The sequence below is a fragment of the Podarcis filfolensis genome, assembly GCF_964270895.1.
Source record: "Podarcis filfolensis genome assembly, chromosome: 3".
Taxonomy (NCBI): Eukaryota; Metazoa; Chordata; class Lepidosauria; order Squamata; family Lacertidae; genus Podarcis; species Podarcis filfolensis.
In genome coordinates, this window is record NC_139606.1 from 3,251,449 (window position 1) to 3,273,446 (window position 21,998).

The following is a 21,998-nucleotide window of genomic DNA, read 5'->3' on the forward strand; positions in this document are numbered from 1 at the left end:
TTTACACTATTGTACCAATATATGCTAATCATTTTCAGGTTTTGAGCATGTGGTATGGTACAAGTATACATATGTGCGACCAACTAAAATATTATTTCAATTTGAATAGAGTATAACACTAATTGACATTGATTATATATAATCATTAAACATACCAGGATAGTTGTCAACATTCATACAATTGCAGTTTATAGAATTTCTAAATATAACACATATGTACACATTGACAAGCATTTAAATAATGTCATTTTAGATACATTTAATATTGCATATGTTCATAGAAACCAAGTAGAAATTAACATATATAATGTTTAAAAGTTTCAATCAGCTTATGCATGCATGTGAAAAATGCTCAGTGGTAGAGCTTCTGCCTTGTATGCAGACAGTCCCAGGTTCTGGGTCAAGTTGCAGCTGCTGCCAAGCCAATACTGAGCTGGACTCAGTATAAGGCAACTTCCTATATGTCACTGCATGCTATACCACGTTCTCTTGGCTGCATATGCAATACCATACAGCCCAATCAGCATGTATTAGACCACAATTGCACAATTCTTTTGTCACTATGCTAACAAGTATCAACTGTGTTAACCTCTGCTTTAACAATCTGTATTATAGGCTGTCTCAATTTCTTTTTCAAATGATCAAGAAATAAACAAGCAGAGACTATCCACGTGACTAGTTCTGAAGTTTAGATGGTTAAAGAGAAGTAGACAAGCAATGAGAACAAGGTAAGCTTAAAACAAAGAAACTGCTGCAAGTCCTTTGAGAGCATCTTTCACTACTATCAAACTTAGCCCATATTTGTGCTAGATCTTCACTGCACTTCCATAGGAAATGCATCTAGCATTAAAGAACTAGACTCTATCAGCAGCTGAAAATCAGCAGCTGAAAATCACAGTCGCTGAAAACTTTCAACATGGTGCCACTGTGTGCTATTATGTGATATTATGGTTGCATTCTAAAAGGTAAAGGTAAAGGTACCCCTGCCCGTACGGGCCAGTCTTGACAGACTCTAGGGTTGTGTGCTCATCTCACTCTAGAGGCCGGGGGCCAGCGCTGTCCGCAGACACTTCCGGGTCACGGGGCCAGCGTGACGAAGCTACTCTGGCGAACCGGCACCAGAGCAGCACACGGAAACGCCGTTTACCTTCCTGCTATAAAGCGGTACCTATTTATCTACTTGCACTTAAGGGTGCTTTCGAACTGCTCGGTGGGCAGGAGCTGGGACTGAACGACGGGAGCTCACCCTGCCGCGGGGATTCGAACCGCCGACCATGCGATCGGCAAGTCCTAGGCGCTGAGGTTTTACCCACAGCGCCACCTGCGTCTACACTGTGACAAATATTTGTAAAAACTACTTTTTTCAGTCTTAGTAGAATTTCAGCTATAATTCAAAGAGAAAAGGCACGACTAAATAAAATGGAAACTAAAAACAATTCAGATATACAGTGGTACCTCGGGTTAAGTACCTAATTCGTTATGGAGGTCTGTTCTTAACCTGAAACTGTTCTTAACCTGAAGCACCACTTTAGCTAATGGGGTGATTTCTGTTCTCATCCTGAAGCAAAGTTCTTAACCCGAGGTAATATTTCTGAGTCTGTAACCTGAAGTGTATGTAACCTGAAGCGTATGTAACCCGTATGTAACTCGAGGTACCACTGTATATCTCATGATACAGGTGAAGGGAAACAGCTTTTTAAAAGCTAAAAGTTTTAAGTCTGTGGAATTAAAGGTGTCTGGAAACAAAGATGGATGATTAAATCTGACTAACACAAAAAACTATGCAATATTTTTTATGCTGAAGAGTCTGAACATGCTTGCTTGGGAGCCTTTACTCCATATTTAAGTGGCCACTGGACTATACTTTTAGATTTTATCCTGGAATATCAGGAATAAAGCTATGTATAAAAAGTCAGGGTTTTAGAAATCCAAGAAAGTACCAGGACACAGGACTCAAGACTTTGCTATAAGGCTCTTCAGAACCATGTTTTTAAAATGTAGGTAAAACTACCATAGAACCTACTTATACAACAATAAGATACAATCACGGTTCATGTGATAATGCAAGCTGAAGAGCAATATAATTTCTGCACTTTTGCATGCCATGTGAAGGGCATCAAGAGACAATGAAGATGTGCCACTGTTTGAAGATGTAACACACTCTTTGTGTGTTACAAAACACATAGGGCACCCCAAATTTCTAAACACCTTATCTCCTTGGAACATTCACCACAGAACCATAGCATGCCTTCAAACAAATTAGTTTTTGCTTTACAATACAGCTGAAGACTTACACTATCACAAAACACTAATTAAAATATGGACAAACGTATGGTTGATAACTGGAGGCTTTCACAATATATGTGGCAGCTATGCAACTTCTGCTCATATTTAGGTCAACATACGGTAATAAATCTCTGACATTTAAAATAACCTCCACTGAAACAATTGTGGAGTATCCTAGCATAATCTGTCTACCCCAAACCACATTTTATCTTATGGTTATGCTAAGTTCTGATGTTCTGGTGCACTCTTAAAATGATGGTGGGAAATGTATGTGGAAGGAAATTCAGAGGAACATCATTGCCATTTGCTTTACTGAACTGTGGACAATTTTTCCAAAATACCTATGTAAATATATAGCAAAGCACTAAAGTTTTCCTGTTGTTTCATTTCGTGTGTGTGTACACCTGCCACACTATGGGAAAGGGAATAACAATTTAGGCGGTGCGGAGGGAGGATAACGGAGAAGTAAATGAGTCATCTTGAGTTGCTGTAAAGAAGGTGTGGTGAGGAAGTGGTAGAGTCATCCCAGAGCCTTCAATGTAGCCTTGCTCCAGACTTACACTACACTCAAAAATTAAAATGGACTCTGGCACTCTGGCACTCTGCACACCTCCCACCACCAGGAAGTGGGGGGGGGGTCTTAAAGTGCAGCTGCCTGTACTGCAGAAAGACAACCCCTTTAATAATTCTCCCCGCCACCACCACTGGGTGCTGGGAAGAGCTTTGAGCGGCTGCAGCAGACAAAGGAGCCATCTATTTAATCGCTCCCCAATCCCCAATGTAGGAGAGTTATTAAACAGATGGCTCCCTTTCTTGAGACAGCTGCTCTGTGTCAAGAGGGAAGGGGATCAAATATTTAAGCAGCCAACCTACCCAAATGCAGGAATCTGGGTGGGCCCCTTTAAGAACCCTGCTTGTTGCTTGGGCACTGGGGGAGAAAAAAACAGAATGACTCCACAGCAATGAATCAGCCTGTATGATCCCTCTCAATGTCTCAGGCATAGCCTTGCTCTAAGTTAGGGACTTCAAGGGGATAAAAATAGTTTCTCTCCCTACTCCAGCTACATGGTGCTCCTCTCTGTGTGGCATCTGCACCACAACTACTTGCTCTGCCTTGTCTCCCAGTAAGCCCATCAGCAACAAAGACATTGGAAAAGCCTCCACAAAGGCATGTTGCCCTGAGCCCCCTCAAATCTGGTGTTGGTCGCCCAAATTCAGTAGTCAACTTTCAATAAGCATCTCAGATTGCTGCAAAATAGAGAGACTGGAAAATCCCTGGGTCAGATTTCAAGCAAAAATTGTAAGTCTTCCTTCTCTAGAGACTTTACGTTTCCCGTATCTATTGCTGTAATGAACACCACTACAACTTATAAACCCAGCAAGTACTTGTGTCTCTGGATACCTTTCAGGATAGTGATAGACATAAACAGAACACAGCAGATTATTACTTCTGGTAAGTAATATAGGAAAAAAATTATCATCTCACTCATTAATGTGAATGAAGGCATGGCTCATCAAGCGGCATTTACTGGCAAGACAAATTTTTCATAGATGTGGAACCTAAAAATAATTTTAGGGCAAGCCCACTTCCATTAATCATCTCCAAGCATTCAGCACTTTTCTTGGCACTAATGGACTGTTGACATCTTAAAACTTTGTCTGGATAGTGTATGAAGGCATCTAGTAACTACTTAATTTCATATTCTCAGAAATTGGTGAGGGTTAGGGGGATGAAAGAGAAGAACAAGGCATGCAGATCCTGAAAATTTGAAGCAGTTAAGGTAGATGGTTCCAATAGATTAAAACTGGTAAAATGAAATGGTATTCTGACTGGAGATTCTCAAGGCAGGCAATTTTAATAAGTATTGGCACCCAGATCTCAAGAGAAAGCTCCTATAAGTCCACAAAGAGGATTTTCTAAACTTAGTGTGATTGTTTTTTTAGCTTCTTTATTTTCAATTTCACTTAGATGCATTTCAGTCTACAAAAAAATGAAATAGAATATATCTTCTGCAGGAAGTGCATAGGGCTATAATTATTTTATTGTTTCTACAATTCCAGGAAGGCAGCAAAGTGAGCTGGGTTTGCTTGTGCAAGGCTGCTCTAATCTAAAGGTGCTGAAACTGTAAGAAGCAGGCTACCATCTCCTCTGGAAATATTACCAGACTTTGTGCAATTAAAAAGCAGAAAAGAGGGACAGATATAGGTGTATTCTGCAACTGTTAGAGGAACAGACACAGGTGGGGGTGGGGTTCAACTGTGCAAATCAGGGGTTGGCAAACTACAGCCCGGGGGCCGGATGCGGCCTGAAAGGGTCGCGAATCCAGCCTGTACAGCCATTTGAAAAACCCCGCCAAGTGTCCGAGGCCGAAAGGCCACGTCAGTGTTTACCTCAACGTGGCGTGGGGCAGCAAGCATCTGTAAACTCCAATGCAGCCTTTCATTCATTGAGCCACCCCTGACATGCAGCCACCCATGGCTCCCACAGCAGCAGGGGGCTGAGCAGAGAGCAAAGCAGGAGGGAGCAGTGAGGGGGCCGGTGGCTTCAGCGAGCTTGTGGGGCTGGCACTGAGGCTGCAGCTGAAGCTGGGCTTCCCCTTGCATGAGGTGCTGCTGCTCAGCTCCTTCCTGGGGTAGTCGCTATCGCCCTGCGCCAAAGAGCACAGCCCAGGGGACAGGGTCCGAATGAGTCACTGCTTCCTGGCCAAGGGAATGCAGAGAAGGAGGCAGGGTCTCTGCGCCTGGACAGACTGTGGACCTCCCCCCCCCCGCCCCCCGCCCTTCTCCCTTCGTTGTCTGCCACCTGCCTGCACTGGGCCGAAGCCCTCTTTCTCTCTGCCTGGGCCGGTGGGACGGGAGCCAGTGGCTTCAGTGGCAGCGGCGGCTGCTGTCCCTGCCCAGGCTGAGGCTGTGGCGTTGGTGAGGCCTGAGGAAGGGGGAGGGAGCAGCAAGGGGGCTGGCGGGAAGTCAGGGCCGGTGAGGCAGCGGTGCTTGGGCCCTCCTCCCACGGCGGGGACTGTGGCTGTGGGGAATCCCGACTACAGCTCTTTCTTCTTCCTCCCCTCCCCCCCCCATGGCAGTTCATATTTTTCTTCAAAATATAGTCCGGCCCCTCACAAGGTCTGAGGGACAGTGAACCGGCCCCCTGCTGAAAAAGTCTGAGGACCCCTGGTCCAAATCATAGACTTCCAGGAAAATCTTCTTAAGGAGGAGGTGCACCATCACCTCCTACAAGGCAGATGGTTACTTCTCCCTCTTCCACTTACATGCATTACTCATTTCCTGGATCCTATAAGGTTACAGCATTCTTTACAAATATACTTTATATCTGGAACACAAGTACAAAATGACAGAAGCTGCTTACTCTGGAAAATCAAATAGCTGCTAAATCCACAAGGCATCCACTACTAGAATATAAAACGTTAGCTCCAGGACACTCAGGCACACACTGATAAACAGCATATTTAAAGCCACACATATGGAGAAACTGACATGTGCAACCCACAATCAGTGAAACTATCAAAGGGTTAGTTTGGCCCTCTCAAGCCACTCATGCAAGTACTTAATTAGAACACAATATTAAGCAGTGGCCAGCATTTTTAAATTTCCCAGTATGTGCTGCTACTTTTGTAAGGGGAAAAAAAAGGTTTCAGCACTGCTTTAGGAGCGATCACTACAAAAGAAACACATAGTGATAGCAGAGCAGCAGCCTTCAACAGAGAGCATTTTCATTTCCTAAAGTGGTGCTTCAGGTTAAGAACAGTTTCAGGTTAAGAACGGACCTCCAGAACGAATTAAGTTCTTAACCCGAGGTACCACTGTATTAGGAAACAGCGGATGGGGAATGAGAGCCACTAATGAACAAGACATCTCCCCCCCGCCCCAACACCTCCCCAAATCTGTTGTGGGGGTTCCCCAACCCTCCAATCATCACACATACAGTGAAGGAAAAAAGTATTTGATCCCCTGCTAAATTTGCCCATTTGCCCTCTGACGAAGAAATGACCAGTCCATAATTTTAATGGTAGGTTTACTGTAGCTGTGAGATACAGAATAACAACAGGAAAACGCCCAGAAACCCAGAAGACAAAAGTCAGTGATTGATGTGCGTTATAATGAGTGAAATAAGTATTTGATCCCCTATCAACCAGCCAAATGTCAGGTTACCTGGTATCTTTACTGTATGTAACGAGCTGAGATTAGAAGCACCTGCTGTAAGGCAGAGGCCTTACCTGTAATCCCAGCTCGTTACAGTATCTGTACAAAAGAAACCTGTCGACAGAAGCAATCCAGATTCCAAACTAGCCACCATGACCGAGACCAAAGAGCTGTCCAAGGATGTCAGGGACAAGATTGTAGACCTGCACAAGGCTGGACTGGGCTACAAGACTTTTGCCAGGCAGCTTGGTGAGAAGGTGGCAACAGTTGGTGCAATAATTTGCAAATGGAAGAAACACAAAATAAAGGGAGATTTGGGGCAGAAAAATGAAACTGATAAGAAAGGACTAAATCCTCCTTTCCTCCACATGCTATGGTTTTGATCAGGATTGAGCCCTGTTATTATTACGGATTAAATTTGTTAGCTGCTTGTCTTGTACAAGGCAACTCAAAGTGACTTACAACCAAAAACAACCCCCCCACATAGATATATTAAAACCAAGAAGAAAATACATTAAAAGTATTCCACCCTACTACAGCTCCTATTTTAAAAAAGAGACAAAAAGGGCAGGCATGAATTCATACTTGGTTTAATCAGGGATTTTTCAGACAGAACTCACTGGAATTGCGTTCTGACAGCTCTCAGCTGGGTTCCGGAAGTGGGAGGAGAGACCTGACCAGCCTCAGCAAAGCTCCGCTGCACCTCCGGCTCACCAGGGCACCAGAGAGGCACAGGTGAGCCAGAGGCGCAGTGGGGCTTTGCTGAGGCTCTTCAACCTCCCAGCCAACAGCTGATGTGCGGGAAACCTGGAAAAGCAGGTAGGAGATTGTTAAACTGCTCCGCTGAGGCACAGGCAGCTACCCACCTTGCAATGGAGCAGTATAAGGAAGTCGCCACCTGTGCCTCAGCAGTGGCGAAGCTGCATGCTCCGCTACCGGGGGCAGAGAGCACGTGGGGGTGTGGCTGGCGCCCAGGGGGCGTGGCACACATCCCAGTGACGTGGTACACCGCCTGTGAGGGCGTGGCCCGTGTTCTGGGGCATGGCGCACTATCTGTGGGTGCGTGGTGCCCGGTACATGGGAGGGGTGCGCAGCGCGTGTCCGGGGAGGCCACTGTGATGGCACCCTACTGGAATAGTAGTGCCGGGGGCGGTCCGCTCCCTACGCACTCCCATTCCTCCGCCAGTGTGCCTCAGCCGCCTTCGCATGGGTGGGCAGGCTGCCTCTTTCTCCTGGGAGGAAGAAGCAGTCAACCCACCCCTCGCCTGCCTGTGCAAAGATGGCTGAGGCAGCCCTGCAAACAAAGTGTGACAGGCTCCATTCCCATGACTGCCTCAGCTACTGCCGCTGCCTTCGCACAGCCACCTGGTGTGTGTCTGTGTACATCACTTCTAGTTTGGCCCTCATACTCTCCCCTTAAATCAGCCAGTCAAGGAAGCAGGCAACAGTTACCTGGGGGGTGGGGGCAACTGCAATTTTTTGTGGCTGGAGTGGGAGTTTTTGTCTTCAGTGGGAGAAGATAAGGACCCCTGACTCTGCCTACTTACAGCTCTCCTTGGAACTTTACATACAATCCTTTCCTGGTGTCTTCTACACACACACACACACACACACACACACACACTCTTGGGAGTGTACCCCAAGGTTCTCTGTTTGAGAAGAAACAGTTCTGCACAGGATAAAGCATCAATCTACGCACTATTAATACAGTGGGCTGCTGAACTGATCAAAATTTGGACCAGGCCGAAGAAGATACACACATATGGGGCAGGGTTGGACAATACATTTGATACTATTTCTAAAATGAAGCTACTGACTTCTTAAATATGAAGCCCCTACACATAACGAAATTGCTGAGAAGGTTATGGGGATGAGAAGAGAAAAGACATTTAAAACAAAATCTAGTGTGCAGTATTGGAAGCAGTGTTAGAATCCTCAGATATAAACTTATTGCCAAATGGCACCTTAAGCCTAGGTTACGGTCACCACAACGCAATGTCTAGGCACCATTTTCTTCCAAATAAGGTTGGTTATTATTATCATTATTCCTTTCATTTCTATACCACCTTATATTTTAAAGGAAAAATCTCAAAGAAGCCCCACATCTTTGGAATGACCTTCCCTGCCACTCCCCAGCTTTCGTTCCACTAGAAACTGAAGATACCAGCTTGACTTTAGCCAAGTCTTTGGAAAGGGGCTTTATGAACACTACAATGCCAGAATGTTGATCTGTTGCTGCTGTTTGTGCTTTAATTTGGATTTTGCACAATTTTACTTTTTGTCTTTGTTTTTATGAAGTTTATGTGCCATATTTCCATCCTGACACCATGTTAAAGGCAGTTGATATGTATTTTAAATAAATACCGTATTGGCCTGAGTATAAGTCTCACTTTCCCCCCAAATTCCAACCGTGAAAAGTGCGGCTTATATTCGTGACCTTACGGCATGCAGCCAGGAGTGTGGGGTGAACCGAGCCAGGAGCATGGCAAAGCAGCGCCCGCCCCATGCGTAGTCCCCCGTCCTCTCCCCAGAGCAAGGAAGGGGAAAGGCCGCCGGCAACGCAGCGTGGCTCCCCTCCCCAATATGCAGCCAGGAGCAGCGAGGAATGGAGAAGCTTATATTTGGGTATTTTTTCTTTCCCCTCCTTCAATTTTAAAGGTGTGGCTTATATTCGGGCCAATATGGTATATGAACGTTGAAATAAAAGCTTCTTGCATCCTTTATGGTTGCCCCCTGCTTACACTGTGCATTTTGCATTGCATTTATGACTTGGCAGCTTCCAGGCCCTGCAGAAGGCATTCTCTTAATATCCGCAACAGTGAGCTGACCTAAGCACCCACCACCACCAAACTCAAGATCACAGAGCTCTTCTCTACAGCAGGTCAAGCTGGTAAACAGAATTCCTTTATTTTATTCTCAACATTCAATTGTGGAAAACCTATGAAAAAGAAAAACCTATGGCAAACATATTTAATAAGAACTGGACTCAAGAACGACTCCTTTTACCAAACTACATACATTTAGTTTAAAACGCAGGGACTACCTCCAATCAAGTGCAAGTGATACGGAACTATTACACACTGATATGAAACAAGCCCTCTATTTTCAAAGGGCAGCATTCAGCAGAAGTGTTAAATTTTACAATTCACATGCCAAGCTAAAAGAAAATACATTCCAACCATGATAGATAACGTGTGCTTGCCAACACATGGGCAAAATGAAGTGAATTAAGGAAGTGGCACCCACTTGTAAAGGAATCTCCTCATTTCCTGGCATGTCTTAATGGATACATTGTATTTTTGCACGTGGGAGAAATACTGCAGAGCCATCAGATGAGCTTGAGTACATGAAGTGCTCAGCCATGTGTGCAGAAGAGGTCTTGTGAAAATACGGATCTCTATGAAAGCTTATGCATAGGGAACTAAAATCAAGGAAGCATCTAGTGTAGAAGGTTTATAACCTAGACTAGTGGTTTTCAACCTTTTTGAGTCCACGGCTACCTTGGACAACCACATTTATTTCTGCGGCTCCCCTGGGGGAGCCACGTACACTGGGTTTCTTTTACAGTAAGTGGAGAGTCCCCCATTTCGCCCCACCCCTTTTCAGCACCATTTTTGGCACGTGTGTAATTGGGAGCGCATGTGTCTAAGGAAACACAAACAACACCGCTGCTGTGCAGGGCTGAGTTGACAAACATGGCAGCCCCAGGCTGCCTTTCCCTAAATTAGTGTACACGTAGTGGGGAGAGGGGTGCAGAGGGCAAAACAGGATTAAGATCGGAAGCAGAAATATTTTGTTATTTCTGGGGGAAGAAAAGCAAGAAACACACAACACAGGACACACATGCAAATATGGTTCTTTCCTGCAACGTCCTCCCTGTCCCCATAAAGCTGGGCGACTGTTAAGGAGGAGGGGGTTACCTGGGAGGAGAGGTAGAGAAGAAAAGAAAAGGGGATAGGGATGTTGTGTGTAGAAGGAGAGAGGAACATAGAAGACACTCCTCACTTTCAGGGTTATTTTTAAATCCCTCCTTATAGAGCACATACACATCCAGGCAAACATACCATGAAGCTACTTGGTTATTTTCTTGCATTCCTCAAGCCCTCTGTATAAAACTAAGGAACTGTTAGTTATTGAAGCAGAGGAGGATTTTTGTTACTGTGTGTATGGAGATTTAAGAAGATAAAAGCCATTCAGAAGGGTTTCCCCACTTCTTTTGCCAGTGCAAGTTAAAGCTGCAGACTCCCCTGAATGTTCCTCAGAGAGAAAGAGAGAGATAATGCAGGAAGATATGGACTACAAGTTAATGAAAAACGCTCCCCCGGCTCCCCTGAATGTTCCTCAAGTCACCTCAGGGTGCCACAGCATACCGGTTGAAAACCAATGGCCTAGACCAATGTCCTGCCCTACAATGAAATGAAGCAGTGTATCACTCTTGCTCAGATGCACATACACTCATGGCGCTATCCCACACTTGAAGCCACTGCAGGCAAAGCAAGCACCAATAAATGAACCAATCGTGATATTCTGCTTGCAAACCTTCTCTCTCTCCAGAAGTTGCTAGAATGTGCCCCTTATAAGACCAAGCTTACAGTTAGGTACAGTTTTAGCAGCATGTAGCATCACTGGGTGTTCATAAAAGGCTCAAGAGCCCCACAATTCCAGACAATTTCTAGAGCAAGTAGGAAGTCATGATATCAGAGAAGAAAGTAGGGTTGGACGAAGACGACCGCATACCAAGGTAATGATTTCTCCTAATCCACAGATCTGCACATGCAATAATAGGATGCACACAATAATGCGTACACACACTCCAAACAGATGGCTAGCACAGAGTTTATAAAGCTCAAGCACATTGGACAATACCATCCACTTCCACAAATTACCAAGACCACATGCAGACAAGTCATGACCACCAGCAGTTGCCCAGGGTCAAAATTTGTGCCTAAGAGGCTGGAATGTTCACAGCTAGCAAAGTGTACAATGGCTGATTCTTTACTTTGAGAGTTGCAGTGTCCCCTTCTACAGACAGAAGGCTTGCCTATAAAGATATTTAGTGCAAAATACCCATTAACTTTGACAATAACTTGTAGGTTATATGATGGGGCTGATAGGAGTGGGGGGAAGAGAAAACAGAATTGCAATCAGACCTAACATCCTATTTTCTATAATGGCCTGCTGGCAATTTTAGACATACTATAACTAACAGGATCAGCTCTAGGACTATCCATTTTTAATAGTTAGCATTGTTAGGGTCAAGAATTATGGAAATCCCTAAAACTGAAGACAGAAAATCTCTTTACTATATGCAGGCAGATGAGGCTCTGCCATGAGCTAATCCATTTTTACAGAGAGCCAACTATAAAGATGCAGAAAAGTAGAGCAAAAGCAGTTTCCCATTAACTTTGCACAGCCAAGTCCCACTTCATTTCAGAAGTATTTGGATGAACATATAAAAGGACAACTAAAGTTAGATGCAGCTTCATTTGAAATGAACGAAAATGTAAGAGTTCTTCAACAAAGTAATTAAGGATTATTTTCACATCCATACATAAGTAGCTCAGATCTTTGAGGAATAGATCTGAACCACTCTCCCCACCCCTTCCACCACTTTCATGAACAATCTTTTCTTACAACCCCACTTTCCTCCCTAGTGTATTTTAATACTTCATTGTTGGTCAGTTTAACATATGAATGGTCTTATTATTGCTACAAAAATAGCATTGTTTTGTTGGAATGTTCAAATGCCAGTACATTAAAATAAGATCATGTTAGCTAGAGCCTTAATCAAAAGGACACTTACAATATGACCCCCAGGGCAGACATTATAATCATGATCCTTAATTGCCACATCATGGCAGACTTGTCCTCTTAAAGGCAAAGGACAGGAAAGCATTTTAATCCTATCTTGTTGCTGTTGTTGTTGGGCCAATTTTCCTGCCTTCCTAAAACCAACACACATAGCATTTAACTTAGAAGGTCTAAACTGTTCACCGACATACCAAAATAAGCATCAAGACACCAAAAGAAAAGAAGGCACTTTGTTGCCAAAATATAGTCATCCACAGTTTTGCACAGAAAGTGCTTATAATTTTAGCTTTAACACAGATGGACTGTATTTCAAGACTGCTCACTCCCCCTTACAGAGAACAGTTGAAATTCAAGATATCCTTTGAGCTAGGTCCAAGTCTATGCAGAGTCAAACATACAGAAACCTCTTGAAATGAATGGGCTTAGGCATGCTTAGATTCACATGTGATCAGGCGGCACATTTTCTAAATGTAACAATAATGCCACTATTGCAGGCAAAAATCCTGCAAACATTCATCCTAAAAAGATGAACTCACACAAATTGCTGAACTGCCCAAGAATGAGCTGTTTCATCCCAAGATAGCTTAATTAGCCCTCTCCACGATCACTACACATATTGCACTGCAGGGAGAAGGGATCAAGACTTCACGAAGCTCTCTTTCTTTGCAGCTTGTATTTGATGTTTTAATATTTGTTTCATTTTTCTGTAAAGCACTTTGTATGTTTCACCTGTAATATAGCACCTAAATATATTAAATAAATAATATTGTCCTGCCTCTGGTAATGAGTTTGGCTGCACATCAAATGAAGATGTATGAGAGAATGAGAGATGACAAAGATTTTCACTCTCATACATAACTTCAGACATTGAGAGTGTCTACAGCCAAAGTGACACTGACTCAGAGTACGCAAGTTGGATCAGGGATTAGCTGATTGTGTAAGCATAAAGGTAAAGAGAACCCTGACCATTAAGTCCAGTCACGGATGACTCTGGGGTTGCAGCGCTCATCTCGCTTTACTGGCCATTTGTCCACAGACAGCTTCCGGGTCATGTGGCCAGCATGACTAAGCCGCTTCTGGAGAACCAAAGCAGCACACAGAAACGCCGTTTACCTTCCTGCAGGAGCGGTACCTATCTATCTACTTGCACTCTGACGTGCTTTCGAACTGCTAGGTTGGCAGGAGCAGGGACCGAGCAACGGGAGCTCACCCCATCCCAGGGATTTGAACCGCCGACCTTCTGCGGGATCTAATCATCGTACTAAAAAAGTACAATGTAAAAAGAGGAAGAGTGTTATATCACAACAGTCTATTGCAATACTTTTAATTGGATCTTGGTTGTAAACCCTTCAGGGATAAACCCTTCAGACAAGGCAGACTTTAAAGCAATGCTAAAATAATGCCAGGTAAACAAAGAATAAACAACAACAAAACCAACAATCTCATGATTATTCCTAGAAATATCCGAATAAAGAAAGTTATATACCACCAGCTGAAATTTTGGCTGTCAAAAGCTTCTTCCCCTCCCCCAAGCAGGACGTGGGTACCCAGGACACTTCTGGGAATCATAGAATCAGAGTGTCTGAATATATTTTATTAAATCCAGAGGCCACCAGTGAATTGGTTGGAGTGAAATCACAGATACACACTTGGGAAACAGCAGCAGATGGGTCCTCTCTCATTCTTAAAGTTGTGTTGTTATGCTTTTTTCTCATGTTTCCAGTACCTCTAGTGGGTATAGGACAAGTAGAAAGTTCACCTGTTGAATTTCTGCTTATGATTCAACCCTCTCCCTAAGAAAGGGATGGTTTTAAGTAAACTTACTGAATTAACTGTGGCAAATGCAGTCCGGGTAAAGTTTTAGAAATTGCACTAAACAGTAACGTTTTCTGTATGAAACTTCCCACCCCAATCGTAGAAGACAAATTTTTTCACAATTATGTTGATTCAGTAAACAATCCATTTCCAAAGAAGCTAGGCTAAAAACAGAACTACAAATCAAGAAGTCCCCTGTCTCATGAACTTACTAGGGGGCCTCAGGCAAGTCACTCTACCATACAGCCCTAAATACAGCATGGGGATAACCTTGCAGAGTTGCTGTAATTATTACATCAAGGTAATGCATGCAAAGGACCACAAATACCAAGTACAAATGGAGCAGTGCGACTAGGATGATAAAAGGTCTGAAAACCAAGCCTTATGAGGAACAATTGAAGGAGTTAGGTATGCTTAGTCTGGAGAAGAGAAGACTGAGAGGTGATATGATAGCCATCTTTGAAAATTTGAAGAGATGTCTCATGGAAGATGGAGCAAACTTATTTTATGCTGCTCTAAAGGGTAGGATCCAACCCCATGGATTCCTCTGCAAGTAAGGACTAAACATTAGGAAGAACTTTCAGATGTTAAGCGCTGTTTTACAGCAAAATGGATTCCCATGGAAGCTGATGGACTCTCATTCATTGGAAGTTTTTAAGCAGAGGTGAGACAGCCATTTGTCAGGGATCCTTTGCTGAGATTCCTGCATTGCAGGGGGTTGGACTAAATGACCCTCGTGAGTTCCTATTAACCTCATGATTCTTTGAGTGCCCTGCACTCAAAGAACGTAACAGCAAGAATTAGAAAACAGGTTTTATTTATTTATTCCAAAACATCCACACACACAGTATATGCAGTACCCGCTACTGAGAAATGCCAAGTATTCTCTATCTAAACTGATATTGCAGAACGGAATAGTGAACACAGGTATTGCATTCTGTCAAAGAGACTGCACTCTTTTAAGTTAATGTTGGCTAACGCAAATATTTCTTTATTCTTTTTTACTGCGAAGAGAAGCAGAAGCCTACCAGTTTTTAAAGCATACTTTGCAGTGAATGTGTGTGTGTGTGGGACAGGCCCATACAGCTGATAGGCTAGACTGTTCTGACTAATTTAAACTATGTCCCATTGGGTTACTGAAACACAGAATTCTTGTCTGACTAAGCAAATAACTTGAGATAATTCCCAAGGCTGAATCTTGGCTGTTCCCATTCCAGAGTTGAAAGAAAGTATTTTCAGACAAAAGCAGAAGTCAGACATACACAGAGAGAAATGAATAATATTGTCAGCACTGCTAAGTCCTTTACATATCCCTCTGGCATCAACAACTTACAGTCAAACCTCGGTTGTTGAATGCAATCCATTGCGGAAGACTGTTCGACTTTTGAAACATTTGACAACTGAGGTGTGACTTCCGATTGGTTGCAAGAGCTTCGTGCACTCCAGCAGAAGCCGCATTTGGGTTGCGAAAAACGTTTGAAAACCGGAGCATTTACTTCCAGGTTTTTGGCATTCGGGAGCCAAAACATTCGAAAACGGAGCCATTTGAGAACCAAGGTTTGACTGTATCAGGTTTGTGGGGCTACCGAGAGCCTGTCTTGGTAACATTAGAAGGACGTGTTACAAGACAAAGAAAATTCACAGAATTGCATAAAAACTGTCCAAACCTGCACATATCTAATAAATGCTTGATGTGACCATATAACCCTGGTGAACAAGCAGTAATTATTTTTACAGGGACAGAATAAGTGCAAAGCAAAGCATTTATAAAGGGAAATTTGCAAACTGCCTTCTGTCCCTTTTGGAGACGAGAGGCAGTAATCATCATCTGAAGAGGCAACAGCATGTTCAAGTAACAGCAGCTCATTCCAACAGAACATGTTACTTACCATTTCTTAGTGCACTCAACCATTAGTTCCTGGTAAGAGGCCACAAACTGGAACTTGGATGCATGTTTTCCAACACGTTGCAGTCTTTTCCATACTGAAGCCATGATAATAAGCAGCTAAAAAAGCCAAAGCCCCAACAGATGTAGAAAGTCTCAGGTTGAGCAAGGCAGGTATAATAGTTTGTTTGTGCTAAGCAAGCTACATGTAAGTCTAATAAAAACAATGGACGCAGAAGATGTTGAAAGGATGCTCAGGATGCATGTTCTGGATATCCCCTTCCCAGAGTAAATCTTCTTTTTAGTGAACAGCACATTGTTGAGTGGGTACAATCATGAACCACGACAAGGAGAAAATGCAAGTGCAAGGAAGTTTCCTCATAGAGTCATCATTCCTCTTCATGGGCTCAAATGAGGTTCAGGCTGTCAGACTGGAAAGCAAAACAGAATTCAAGTGAGGCAGTGGCTGTATGTGCTGTATCTGATAATGTTACAATTGTGGGAAATTTCTTATGTGCTTTTCATATGGCATTCATGGACCCGCAAGACTGTACACATGAGAGAGAGAAAAACAGACCCACACCCCTTACCAAACCCTCATAGAGAGGGAGAGAAATGCAGAAGCAATTTAAGGAATGCACGCCACAAGTCTGTCTGGAAACAAACCAATCAGTTATTTTATCAACACACTCATCCTCCCAAACAACTTAAACAAAATACAAAAAATCAGGAGGGCCACCCTCCAGCATCTCTTGGAAGCCAGGCTACATATCGAGGTGCTGCCAATAGTACACACAGAGGGAGCTGCGAGAAGTTCTTTGTTTCCATGCTGATGACAAAAAGGTGTAACAGTTGTTTCTTCCCTCATCTGCTTTCTACAGGGGAATCTGTGCATATTGGGAAAGTCCGAGCATACTAGCGGTGCTGGTGTTGCAGTAGCAGCAGCAGCAGCAGGCAGTTAGACTGAGGGTGCAAGAGGGTAAAAGACCTTTCCTGAGCTTCAGCAGCTTAGGGCAGGGATATCCTTTTCCTCCACCGAATAGCAAACAGATCCCCTTCCATCTGTGGCGCTACTTTCCAGCCACGAAAACAGGGCAGGGGCTGTACGGAAAGTGCAGCTATTTACTTCTTCTGGACAGAGGGAAGAGGAAAGGGAAAGCGCAGCAGCAGCAGGAGCCTCAATGGGCAGGAGGCCGGCGAGGGGCTCGGGGAGCGGGTGGCGAGCAGAGGCCGCTTCTTTCGCCGCTGGCAGATCTCTCCTGCTTCAGACATTTCTCCGCTTTGCGAGACACCTCGCCTGCTGCATTGTGTCTGCCCGCCTCGCTTGAGGGGCGCTCCCGACACTTGGGTCTGGCGCGGAAGGCGAGGGCTCGGCTGCTGCTGCCCCGTCTCCATCCCCGGCGCTGAGGGACCTCCGAGGACCTCGCTGCGCGGGGCCGAGAAGAGGCAGCCGGGCGGGGGACGCGCCGAGAAGCCGCAGGGCGACGGCGGGCAGGGATGTGGCGCTCGCCCCGCCGCCGCCTCGGGCTCTTACCTTCTTCCCGCCGCCTCAGCCCTCGCTCCCGGCCAGGCGAGGGGGCTGCGTGGGGCTGTCACACACCCCGGCCGGGGCTGGGGCTGCCCATGGCAACCGCGCGGCAGCCGCTGACCCGCCTCGCTCCAGGCAGAAAATAAAAAAGCCCCGGCCAGGGAGGCGGCGGCGGCGGCGGCGGCGGCGCGGCTTCTCCTCCGGGACCGCGAAGCAGCAGCAGCTCCGGCTCCTCGCATTCCACAGCCGCCACCCTCCCGCTGCCAGAGGTGCGCACCTCACACCAACTTTCGCCCAGCAGGCGCAACCGAACCGGCGCCGCTCGAAGCACGCCATTGGCAAAACGGGCGGGAGCCCTCCCCAAGCTGGCGAGCGCATTGGTCGCGGGGCCGCGTCGATCATTGGCCGCAAGGCGCGGGGGGGGGGAGCGGAGGGTAAAGCGAAACCCTCCTCGCAAGTTAAGAGGCGGGGTTGGGAAAGGGAGGAAAGAGAAGGGGCGGGCTCGGCTGCCGCCGCCGCCACACACACTCGCCGCAGCCTCGCCCTTTCCATTGGCTCGCAGCGCCACCGCCGGGGCGGGGTTGTTTACACCGAGCGGCCCGCTCATTGGGTGGCGCTGGCGCCCATCTGCGGAAAGTTGCACGCGCCGGGGTTTTGTGGGAAAGAAGGCAGCTGAGCGGGGGGGGGGGGGGGGCTGAGGCGCCCGGCGCGTCCTCCGTGGTGGTGGCTCCTGCGGATCTCTCTCCCTTTGCTCGCCCCACAACAGGGGGCTAACTTGAATAAAATATGGGGGGGGGGCACACACTGTTTGAATGGCGATGCCCATCACGGCCCCTCAAATATTCTACTGGGGGGCGAATATCTCTCGGCCCCTCGGGGTTGCCTCTTATGCCCCCCTCACTTCGCCCTCCACTTTCAATACGTTGCTCAGAAGTAAAAGCCTCCAAGCTGGCGCAGACTGCTGTTTAAATGATTTTGATGGTGATTTAATAAATTGGTATACTGCCCTCCATCCAAAGATCCCAGACGGCTGACAATAGAAAAATACAGAGTGAGAATAGGAAATACGTACAATGAAACAAAACAAAACCAATAATCCCCCGCTGTCCCACAAAATTATGGCTAATTAAACAATCTATGGCCTTTTAACCACTGCTGGGAGAGTGTTACTGTTTCATATTATTTTATTAATATTTCATCAAAAGAATTTCAGTTACAGAAAATAAGGTGATGAAAGAACAAAGAAAAAAGTGCAAAAAACACCAATAAGAAAGAAGGATACAGTATAATACGGTAAATATAATCAGTTACAGTTCCATACATAATTATATAAATATATAAATAATAATAATGTCCAAATACATATATGGTTATTGGTAACCTACTGTATTCTGCATAGACTCATTCAAGATGTCAATATATTTATCCAAACCAAATTACGTCTATAAGCAATCAGGTCATATGTTGCAGGTGTTGTCATATCAATCCATCAATTAAGGGGGATCATCTTTTTTTAATTCTAATTCATCAATACTGGTCTCTTGGCCACAGGGTGCGCATAATCCATTTTTGTTGTCCAGTTTGTTATTATGGTATGCAGGGCTTTTTTTTTTTTAGCCCAAACTCCCCAGAACTCAGTTCCAGTATCTCTCAGGTGGGTGCCATTGCCATTGTAACAGAACAAGGGAGGCGTTCATAGTGAGTTCCAGCACCTCTTTTTCTAGTAAAATAGCACTGATACAGTAGTATGTATTTTTGTGTGTTTATATTGTAATCTGCCCTGCATTCCTTGGATGAAGGGCAGTATAGAAATTTAATTAATTAGTTAATTATACTTTAGTCATGTTGGACCCCACTCAAGCTTTGTCAAATTAACAGTAAGCTCCCCTCCCCCCCAAGTTTCTGAAAAAGGTGCAGCGCTCTGGGATCTCTGATCCATCTGTGGTGGAACTGTGTGCCGATAACATTCATTCTGGCATAATATTTTCTCTGGCACTTCTCTTTTAATCAATCATAATTTGAATTGGGATCCCAAATTAGCACTTTTGTTGCTTGAGAGCAACTCCAATCCTGAAGTTACATCTTGAACTCTTAGTGTCTTTTCTCTTAGTTGCTGCCAGGATGGAGGTAGCTGCTAGGTAGAAAACAGGAGAAAATCTCACTTTTCTCACATGTATGAGAAATACATATTATTGGATTGCCAGTTACACAAAGTAACAATAAGGTACATACATAATAAATTCATTGATTATAAGACTTCTCCATAGAGATGCATGTGTTATAGTGGGTTGCAATAACTGCTGGTTTACTGATGTGATCAATAAACATGTGCCTAAAAATGTGTCTCCCTTTGCCTGCCCATTATCTCTGCTGTGCAGGGTCAAGCATTTAGAAAGTGCTATTTCTGGTATTGTTTTTGTTTTTATGTTATGCTTAGGGTGTTATTGTTGAAAACCAATAAAATGCATTAAAAGGAAAGATCCTCAACTCTATCATGAATTTGAAAGCATTCAAAATTAACTTTATGTAGCCCCAAATCTATCATTTGGAAAGTATACATTCCTAGTTAAACTAGAGTACATCCCTTCATTCTTAAATCTTACCCATTGTTTGTGTGAACATACCAGATGGCATTACTGTAATTTAATGATATTTAGGCTGCATTATTACTATCTGTTAAACTACATATACAAAAATCATCACAAGTCTTCTCACTAGAAAAAAACAGTGCTGCCATGTGCAGTGTGCCCATTCATATTTGTTGAGACTTCCACACCACTTTTTAGCCAACACTCCCAAGGCAGTTTACAAATCATATAAAAACAGTATACCGATATTAACACAGCAAAGCAACATTGCTCTTATATTTTATAATTGTGTGATTTATAAATCTTTTAAAATAAAGCATGGATCAACAGAAACACAACAACTGATAAATTCCAATATTAAGGGTTGATTTCCAAAAGCACAACAGCTACCAGAATATCATGAGAGAGGGGGAGGGAGAGGGACCAGTACAAAAGAGCAGCATTTCAGACTGTGTGGTGACATTAGAAAAGTCTCTGCCTTCCTTCGGATAGGTGCTAGATACTGTTACTGAGTTGCTAAGATAGTTTATGTTTTGCATTGGAAACTGACGCCGACCCAGCATAGTCTTTAGGGAGCTTCTACTATGCAAGCCCATGAAATGAACAAGAGTTGCAGGCATATTCTATTCATATTCCTTTGGTTTGGTTTCTGCTGCTACTTGCAGAGTGGTCCTCAGATTTTATCTTGGAATATACTGTTGTTCCCCTGGGATTTTTTGACCCTCAAGGTTTTGTCTGAAAACCTTGAGGGATGAAGCTACATCAGAACCAACACCTGGAGAAGTGTTATTGCTGCTATTGCATAAAAATGCATTTCTGCCACAGGAATCTTGCTCAGAACTTTCTTGATTAGTGTCGAAGTGGAGAGATTTTCTTACACTAATCATGAACTTTTTCTTTGGCAAAAATAATGTTTTTTTCACATATCCAGTGTACTGTGATGCCTCCTCACTTATATGATACCACTACCATGCCATTTAGCTGAACGTGGCTGAACATCTTGGAAATGGTTGACTCTGAGCTGATGTTAGGTGAAATAATTTTGTGAGCTCATCCTGTTACTTTGTTCATATGCATTTCACATTATTTAAGATAGGAACGGATATTTGAAAACATTCTGTTCATTAGATTACACATGCTGACCCAAATTATCTTTTTGTCATGGGAACATTTTTAAACACTTCTAAGAATTGCCTTTTCTTTTTCCTCCAGAAGAAACAGCTAAAAGAAGTATTCACCTAGACTAACTCCTAAGTTGTTGCGAGAAAAATTCTCCACTGAAGTATGTTTAGAATTTGAATGGTAACGACACACACAGTGCAGCAATCCTCCTTGTGCTATGTATATATTTAGCAAAAACATTTTTGTTTCCCACACACAGACATCACTTCTCTCTCCAGCAGAATAAATGCAAAGGATCCGGTGGCTGTTCAGCAACTTGTGTTTCAAAACATCATTATTTATTAACATTTTCCATTTCATTATTTGCTTTTAGGGTCAAATTACATGAGGCCTACAGAAGATAAGAGCATATGAAATTATTTTCTCATCTAGATGTAGAGCAAAGTTTCTTCTGAAACAAAAAACATTGATTTTGTTGCTTTTGTTTCATTTGAAAAAGATTGATGAGTGATTTGACAAATGTTATAGTTACTGATTTAACAAATGTTAAATGATCCCATTAGCTATAAATGTCTTCTAATAAGCATGCAGCTCCTATCTCTCTCCTCCATCGCTTCTGGTATTAGCAAATATAACATGTCGTTAGGGTTTGTTTTACTCAGCACACATCTTTCATTCAAAACCATCTGAGAAGTGACTTTGAACACTAAAGAGGGGAGAGAGTACATTGGTGCTTAACCCAGAGAAGCTACCACTACTGTACTTGACTACGGTACTGAAAATTGTACTGATAGAGTGTTCCTAG

The 21,998-nt window shown here is 43.9% G+C and overlaps 1 protein-coding gene across 8 annotated transcripts in view; it reads right to left on the bottom strand.

Moving 5' to 3' along the window:
* EHBP1 (EH domain binding protein 1) overlaps positions 1-17,849 on the bottom strand; it is a 270,384-nt gene extending 252,535 nt beyond the window's left edge. For 2 of the 8 annotated variants that reach the window (XM_083606415.1, XM_083606411.1), the window contains exons 1-2: positions 17,761-17,849; positions 15,960-16,386 (exon numbers count right to left, since the gene is read on the bottom strand). In XM_083606415.1, the coding sequence (XP_083462541.1) occupies positions 15,960-16,063 (104 nt within the window). In that variant the 5' untranslated portion in view covers positions 16,064-16,386; positions 17,761-17,849. Of the gene's footprint in view, positions 1-15,959; positions 16,387-17,489 lie in introns of all 8 variants that reach the window. The other 6 variants (XM_083606416.1, XM_083606412.1, XM_083606417.1 and 3 more) reach the window with 4 other exon arrangements.
* Positions 17,850-21,998: the final 4,149 nt, after the last annotated feature.